The sequence below is a fragment of the Erythrolamprus reginae genome, chromosome 1, assembly GCF_031021105.1.
Source record: "Erythrolamprus reginae isolate rEryReg1 chromosome 1, rEryReg1.hap1, whole genome shotgun sequence".
Taxonomy (NCBI): domain Eukaryota; kingdom Metazoa; phylum Chordata; class Lepidosauria; order Squamata; family Dipsadidae; genus Erythrolamprus; species Erythrolamprus reginae.
Genome location: NC_091950.1, coordinates 351,342,358 through 351,351,259, shown reverse-complemented (window position 1 = coordinate 351,351,259; position 8,902 = coordinate 351,342,358). Strand labels below are relative to the sequence as shown.

General features: G+C 39.8%; 1 protein-coding gene across 1 annotated transcript in view; it reads left to right on the top strand.

Annotated features, from left to right (window-relative positions):
- Positions 1-675: 675 nt before the first annotated feature.
- Positions 676-8,902, top strand: part of KCNK5 (potassium two pore domain channel subfamily K member 5) — a 45,392-nt gene continuing 37,165 nt past the window's right edge. The window contains exon 1 of the mRNA XM_070734257.1: positions 676-1,572. Within this exon, the coding sequence (XP_070590358.1) occupies positions 1,387-1,572 (186 nt within the window). The 5' untranslated portion in view covers positions 676-1,386. The remainder of the gene's footprint in view (positions 1,573-8,902) is intronic.

Below are 8,902 nucleotides of genomic sequence, written 5' to 3'. Positions count from 1 at the left end.
GCAGCCCCTCAAATACTCAGATATGGAGTGTATGTATGTATGTATGTATGTATGTATGTATGTATGTATGTATGTATGTATGTATGTATGTATGTACTGTATGTATGCACCACATTTTGTTTCTCAGCCTATGGTACTGGTACGGCACAGTATGTATGCATGTATGCAGTGAAGGGCTACCAAAATTTTTACTACCACACTGTGGGCGTGGCTTATGCCGGATGCCCTGCATTTTCTTTCAACTTCTTTCAGTGCAAATTGGGTCGTCTGGGCTGGAGCTCCATTTTTGCTACCCCACTCGCGCGCCCCCCCCAGTCCGGGCAGCAGCCCACCCTGTATGTATGTATGTATGTGTGTGTGTGTGTGTGTGTGTGTGTGCGCGTGCATGCATGTTTGTATGCCGCCCACTCCCGAAGGACTCAGGGCGGCTAAATAAGTCTACTAAATAAGACCTCTATGAGGGCAGAATCAGCGGCTCCCTTCTCCACAGTCGCAAGGCGGTGAAATCTACCTCAGAGGAAAAAACCTGACGGCTTTTCGCTCGTTTCGAAATGGACTGACCAGCGCTTTACCCCGCCCGCAGCCCTTTAAAAAAAAAAGAGGGCAGGAGAATATCAAACGCGGGCGTGGGTGTCCCTCGCCGCGACGTATTACGCACACTCCCCCACCTACTCCAAAGGTAAGCGTTTAGGATCCCTCTCGGTTACATCCGCGCCGCTCACGGCTCACCCCACCCCACCCCACCCAGGCGGTGGCAGTAAGCAAGCGAAGAGCGCTCCGACCGTCCCACAAGCTGGCATCGCGGGGTGGGCGTTCCGTACTCAAGACAGCGCGCCGACGAAGGCCGCCCTCCAGTTGCGAGAGCGCCGCCGAGCGAGCGGGGCCGAAGTCAGTCAAAAGCGGAAGCGCGCGTTTTTTTTGTTTCTTCGCCTCAGACAGCCGCGGCTCGGTTCTTTCGCTTAACTTCGCGCGGAGCGGCCGCCTCGAGGAACGGGGGTGTCCTCCGGCCACGTGTTGGCGGCCAGGGACCCGAGCGGAGAAAGAGGACCCTCGCTTGGGCGGCCCACCGGCCCGAGAGACGCTCCGCATGCGCCGCTCGAAGAAGCCAGTGGCTGAAGCAGAGAAGGGCTCCAAATTCAAACGGCGGAGGCAGCCGCGAGGAAGCCCGGAGGAGTAAGCCCGAGAAGCGGACGGGAGAGAAAGGCGGCGGGCGGTTGGGAGGACAAGAGAGGGGAATACAACAAAAAAGCAGGAAAAGGTGGGAAGCCGAAGCCGTGTGGAGGCATTCCTCTTCTCCTCGCTTTTATTACTCTCTCTGACGAGGCTGGGAGCTGAGGCTACCCATTGTGCACCGCCCGGAGCTGAGGCTACCCATTGTGCACCGCCATGGTAGATAGGGGTCCTTTGTTGACGTCGGCGATTATTTTCTACCTGTCCATCGGAGCGGCTATCTTCGAAGTCCTGGAGCATCCTCATTTGCAAAATGCAGCCGAGGGTTACAAGCACAAAAAGACGGAGCTCCTGAAAGAGTTTCCCTGTCTGGGCCAGGAAGGGCTGGATAAGATCCTGCGGGTGAGTTTTGTTTTGTTTCTCCTTATCTTTTTTTTTTTAAAAAAAGCTGCTTTCCCGCCGTCTCTTTCGGCTCGAACAAAATGGGTTGTCGCCTCCTTTCAAAAAAAAAAAAAGTGCAATTGTTGCAGGGCGCCAGTTACGCTTCACGCTTGAGCAAATGGCACCTGCAGTAGTTAAAATTCGCGCCCGACTGCATTGCATGCTCTCTCACTCTCACCTCTCTCTCTCTCACACACACACACACACACTTCTTGCTATGTGAAAAAGAGAGATATTGTCCTCTGAATTGAGACTCTTTCTTTCTTTCTCTCTCTGGCTCACACACACACTTCTTGCAATATGAAAAAAAGAGGGAAATTGTCCTCCGAATTGAGATGTTTTCTTCCTTCCTTCCTTTCTCCCCCCCCTCCCTCCCTCTCTCTATCTGTCTATCTATCTCTTTCTCTCTCTCTGGGAGGCAGGAGCCAGCTCTTTGAACACAGTGAAAACATTATTCAACTCAGATGGCTTTAACTGCTGCTGATGGTATGTGCCTCTTCCTGCACCAAATTGCACAAACTCAGCAAGCCATGGATAACATCCAGAGTTGCTGAACTCTGCTAGAGTGGGAAAGTATGGATTTGTTGTGCAAATATTGGTCTCTTGAGTTACATTTAAAAGCAGGCTACTTCTGAAATGTCCCGATTCACTGAGCTGGTTCCCTGATATTGTGGAAGAAACCAAGCTGGTTGTATTTTAAGCAATGATTATTATATGCTTTGCTAAGAACACACTGAATGCCATGCATTTATCTCAATAGCAGGTGCTTTGTTTGCATTTTCTTGCCCCCCAAGTGTTGCATAGTAATATTTATGAAATTGAACATGTGAAGATGTGAAAAAAAAAGATTTATAGCAATAGCATTTAGACTTATATACCGCTTCATAGTGCTCTTACAGCTCTCTCTAAGCAGTTTACGGAATCAGCATATTGCCTCCAATAATCTGGGTCCTCATCATACCTCCCTTGAAGGCTGAGTCAACCTTGAGTGGGTGGTGAGATTTGAACTGCTGAACTAGAGCTAGCGGTTAGCTGAAGTAGCCTGCAGTGCTGCACTCTAACCACTGCGCCACCCCAGCTCTCATTTATGAGACTAATGTGCAAGGGAGGCCTACTTTGTAATCAAATTGTACTTTTAAGTTTTCTTGCAGTTTTTGGTGACTTTTAAGATTATTGCCAAAAAGGTTATGGTTATAATGTTAACAGGCAGCTAAAATTTCTCATTGAATGGCTATGGGCAGCCTAACCAGGTTATCAGCAAATTTGAAGCTCCGGAGCCACATGTAGCTCTTTGGGCCTTCTGCTGTGGCTCCCTGTTGGGTGATCCCACCACTGGCTTGGCTCGGCTCTTGCCCTCCCCCATCAGTTACCCTTCACCTGGACTGGGAAGGTAGAGGCAGAGACAGAGAGATACAGATAGGGGAAGAGAGAAATATAAGAGAGATACAGAGAGGGAGAAAGGGGAGAGGGCGGGAGACAGAAAGAGAGGGGGGTCAAAAGGGTTTTGTGGTTCCTAGGGTTTTTAACAACCAGTTCTCTGCCCTAATGACCGGCTGGGTAGGCATAGCTAGAAGGTCATGTGACTGACTGGTGGAAGGTTGAGTTGGCCACGTCCAACCAGGTTTTGGGGCTCCTGGTGTTTTCTTTTCTCTGGAAAATGGGGTCCAAATGGCTCTGAGTGTTTAAAGTTGCAGACACACACACACACACCGCCCTAACCCTTTGAATTGTTGGTGCAACTTTGGTTCTCAAAAGGTGAAAGGTGACTTGTAAAATAACTCACTGGAAATTATTCTCAATGTGATATGGGTTTTGCAACTTTTTGTTCCATTAATTAATTAATGGAATTATTAATAAATTAAATTAATTAAAATTAATTAATTAAAATTATAAAGAATTAATTAATTAATTAAAAATTCTGCCTTTGGATTCAGTGAGATACATCTAGAATGGGTAGAAAAGCTGAAGACCTCAAGAGCGCTTAGGCTGTAAGCACCTGATTGAACTTGGCGCAAGGATATGAAAAATAAAGAAGGGTGTTGAATGTGTCCTTCCCTTGATCTTTGTTTTGCCTTCCCCTTCTTATCTATCTGGTAAACTCCATTAAGTGGGAAAGTTTGTCTGGCACTTGTGTTAAGCTCTGTCTTGCACAGAGGCCAGAGAGTACAATAAAGAATGCAGTATATTTGTTATGACTGACTGAATCACAATTTAGGCCAAGTCCTTGCTGCACTTCTAGCCTTTTGCCTTTTGCAGAGAAATATTAATCTTTAGCATAGAAATGTTAGCTTTTCTGCAGTAGCCTTTTAATTAAGTAATGTTTTTCTGGATTACAATCCAATTCTTGTAATGTTTAAAGAATACAGATCTTCTTTTTAAAGATGTTACATGCTTCAAGGAAAAGACATTTCCATTTCCCTTGTAAAAGAATGGCTTGTTTGATATTGAAAAATATTGTACCACCAAATGCCATACTTTCTGGGAGATTTTGATGTTTGAGAAAAACTTACACAAGCAATGCAGTTCCATTGCAAATCTTCTACCTGTGCTTTTAACTTTTTTTGAACTGTGACAAATGAGTACAATCTGAACCAGTTACTAAGTTTAGCCAAGGCTGCATGTTTGGAATATTACATATTTTCCTCTTTCCATTCTTCTCTAAGATGGAGTGGGGTTCTGGAGATAAGAAAGAAAAAAGAAAATAGTTTTGTTATAATGCATTTATATGTCACTTTTTGCATTTTACATAAGAAAATAAGAAGAGCCATGCTGAATCCGACCAAAGCCCATCGAGTCCAGTATTCTGTGACACACAGTTACCCACCAATTGTACATGGGGATCTTGAGCAGAAAGAGAAGGCAAAATCCTCCATTTCCCTTGACTCCCAACAAATGGGACCCAAGGGAATCCTGCCTGCCTCAACCAACATAGAGGCAGCACTTGGCTATCCATTTCAATAACAACTGATACACTTGGCATCCATGAATCTGTCTAATCCTGCCTTGAAGCTATCCAGGCTGACCGCTGTCATGACCTCTTCTGGAAGTGAATTCCATAAACCAATGACCCTCTGGGTGATGAAATATTCCCCTTTATTTATCCTCACTTTCTTACCTATGAGCTTTAGGGAGTGCCCACTCATCCTAGTATTGTGTGATAGAGAAAAGAATTTTTCTCTGTCCATCTTTCAAGTCACCTCTTAAATGCTGTCTTTCAAGAGACCAAGGCATTGCAATGTAGCTTCATTAACCTTGCAGGGTACTTTATAATCACTAAATTGTCCTCAATTTGACTTATGTCATTATGCCCATGTAGTGGAGAGAGAATGAGAAAAATTAGCACAAAAGTCACTGGATGAACCTATAATGTATGCCAGGCTGTCACACTGGTGGGCTGGTTTTCCCACAAATGGGAAAAATCCCATGACAGCAATGTGACTGCACTAAGTTGACACCTGTGATGTAAGCCAAATAAATCTATATGTCATTATCTGGGAGAACTGAACTAACTAACTAACATGATGTATAAACTCTGTTTCAGTCCATAAAATGAATTAAATTACTCATATTGTTGTTCAAATTATCCTACAACTGGATTACTTGGATTGCTTGTTTCTTTACAATCTGTATTGTTTTATTTGTTTCCTAGGATAGTTTGATTTCTTATTAGTAACCTTTGACTATCACTAAGTGTTGTAGTTTATGATTCTTGATGGGTGTATTTTATTTTTCTTTCTTTCTGTGTGTCCCATCACACTTGGCCAATAAAGCATAATAATAATAATAATAATAATAATAATAATAATAATAATAATAATAACAACAACAACAACAACAATAACAACAACAACACAATAAATTAATAACAACAATAACAATAACAACAACAATAATAATTTTCTCCTCCTCCTCTTCCTCCTCCTTTTCACTTGTAATTGAAAAAGCCCCTTATTTCAGGTCAGTGAAGTTCTTAAAGTTTGATGCATCAAACAGTGCTACTCTGCTTGCTTGTTTTTCATAGACTTGTATTTTCTTGTCTTACACCCACATGGGAGGATGCTTGGTAAAGTTCCAAATTAAAACTCTTCTACTGCATATAGCTTGCTGAAGTGGTTGGGCACATATACAGAACCATTCACAGAGCTGATGGCTATTTCAAATTTTTCAGAAAAGTTGCTTGCTCTGTTTAATAGGCAAATCTATACACTTTACCTGGAAAGCAAGATGTTCCTCATAAACCTCTACTTCTTAGCATTTCCTCTTTCTTCATTAACAGACAGTACCTAAAATGTACCCAGGAAGTAGGGGAAAGGCTTCTTGAAGTTTCAGTACCACTGATCTTACCTTGCTTGCTGCACATATTGCATCATTCTAAATGGTGAACGATCATCTAAGACTATGATTATTAAGACCTTTAAATTTGTGTGGCTTTTTCACACAGAGCCTGTTTACTCAATTAGTAAATCCTGAGGGGTTGTTGGTTTGGTGGTGGTTGTTTTTGGATACAAATTAATGATTTTCTTTCTTTTTCCATTAATGAAAATTTTGGACACTTTGTATTGGAGTAGCTAGAACTTCCTTTTTAAAAAGTTCTTAAGTGAATCCAAGAATTCTGCTGGAATGACTATCTTCTTTTCTCTTTGCTCAAATTATTGTACCACACCCATCATGTTCAAATCCCTAGTAGCTCTCATATGTAACTTGGATACAACTTGTTTCTTGTTGTGCACAATTGCACTTTGTTCTGCATATACTATACATACTATCTACTTTTCTTTACTCCCTCAATTTCTGGGAGACCTGTAAAATATATATATTTTCCTCAATTCCCCCCACCAAAAATGGTTGTTTTCATAAAGGAACAAATTCAAAATCAAATGCTAGAAGATATTAGTTTAAATATGGTAGGTATTCTTCTAAACTCTGTTTTTTTGTAAAAAAAAACATTCCACTCCTAATTACGGTAGTCTTTAATCCTAAACCATGAAAATCTGAAAGATGATGCTTAAATGTAACAAGATAAGTGTATTTCCATGGCTTTCTACTCCACAGCAGGTATTGCTAGAGCTTGTGTAGATTTGTAATGTTCTATGAATTGTTTTGAAAGTTGGTGTTCATGCTACATTTTTCTTAGTAGATAATATGTTACATTTTATGCTGGTAATGAAGTAACATAGACATAGCTTGTAATGATAAAATGTCCCTATTTTGTTGCTTCAATGAGTCATAAATTGTAACAGTAGTAACTGGTTTTTATTTCCTGTAACACAGTACATAAGAAACTTTTTATTCTTTAAAACCACAGGTGCAATTCTTTCTGAAAAGATGTCATGAACTTCTGAATGGAATTATTAGAAAATATATTTTTCTTTGTATGTCTGCAGGGGTGGGCTTAAAATATCAGCATAATCTTATTCATGTTTATTTTGGAACATATCTATTTATTTTAGAAGGGCTTGTTATCTAATAAATATGCATAGGGTGGTAGCCCTACTGAGCAAGAGCTTCAGTGGATAGATCATATTCTCATGTTTGAAGCATTATCAGTTATAAGTTGTATTCAGTATAGGAATGTACTGTATTTGTGTTTTGTGAATACTGGACCAGAAAACCACAAAATATGAGAGTTGTTGGTCTATGACTTTTTCATACAGAACAATAATGCAGAATTGCTTGAAAGAGTGAGATGGATGACATATAAATATGTGTGTGTGTGTGTGTGTATATATATGTGTGTGTGTGTGAGTGTATGTATGTATCACATGTTTTTTTCTGAAATTTTAAAATTAAGGGAGACTAGGATGGCACCATTTCGGCCTTTATATATATAGAAAGAAAGAAAGAAAGAAAGAAAGAAAGAAAGAAAGAAAGAAAGAAAGAAAGAAAGAAAGAAAGAAGGTATGAAAGATAACATCACAGTTAGCTTATTCACTGGACTAATGTTATTTTTCTAACAGGTTTAATTTAACTTATTTGGGTGCAGTTACGTTGGCTGATATTCGGAGTGGGTCACCTGATGTATGTTTGGTCTCTCTACAAAAATATTAAAGCTTTGTTCCTACTTTTTGACTTCCATGGTTATGTATACTTTTCCCCCCCTTTACTTCCTCAGTTTCTTAGTAACATGTTAAAACCAAGTCAATCAAACTATATCATGCAATCTGTCAAAATTGAAGGTGCCATTTTAAAAATTTATTTCTGAAAAGTGAAGACTTAAGTAAAATAACAATATTGGAATAAAGGTTTCTCTAGAACTTTGTTGGCCTTCTGTCAAAGATAAATAACCTCTGATTACTTCATATTGTCAAAAGATAATTATCATTTGTGAAAGTAAAGTGAAAGATTGTCCTTAGACATGTTTATAAAAACAATGACATGCATTCAAAAATAAGTTAGTTGTATCTTACACTCCTGAATAGTATCATTTAGTCATGAATCTTAGCATATAAGTAGTCCTTGACTTATGACCACTCATTTAATGACTATTAGACATTACAAAGGCATTGAAAAAAGTGATTCATGGCAATTTTTCCATGCTTAACTGTTGTAGCATCCCCATGGCCACATGATCAAAATCCAGATGCTTGGCAACTGGCATGTATTTATGTCAGTTTCAGTGTTCTGGAGTGATGTGATCCCCTTTCATCATCTTCTGACAACCAAAGTCCATGGGAAAACCAGATTTGCTCTTTCCAACCATATTACTAATTTAACAGCTGCAGTAATTCACTTTTTGGTAAGAAAGGTCATAAAATGGGGCAAAACTCACTTAAAATCTGCCTTAGAAATGGAATTTTTGAGTTGTTGTCATCATGATTTGACTATATTATAGAGGGTTCATATTTTCTTATATCAAAAGAATTAGCCAGAGTTTTTTCACACTTGATAAACTGATGAAATTTCCACTTTGTCAATAGTCAATTACTAGGAAAATGAAACTTGCTATCTTTTTTTCTGGTATTTCTGTATGATTGATACTACTAACTAATCGACTGACATACTTAGAATTTACTTAGAGTGTGAGCAAGATAAATTTTCTGCACTTCTATAGTAACAAGTTGAATGTATGCCCATCTATCTTAGTGTACAGCTTTGTCTAGTTGATAGGAAACTTACTATACACCACTAAAGCATTTTTCCCTGCCTCAATTTTTGTCACAGTCTCATTTGCATGTTGCAACACTTCCCATTACATCTTGCATAAAATTAAACTACACTATTGCACTCATTTTCCTCTCCATTTCTTGTCTTGTATTTTTAAAATAAGGAAGCTTTTGCCAGTTAATTTTTT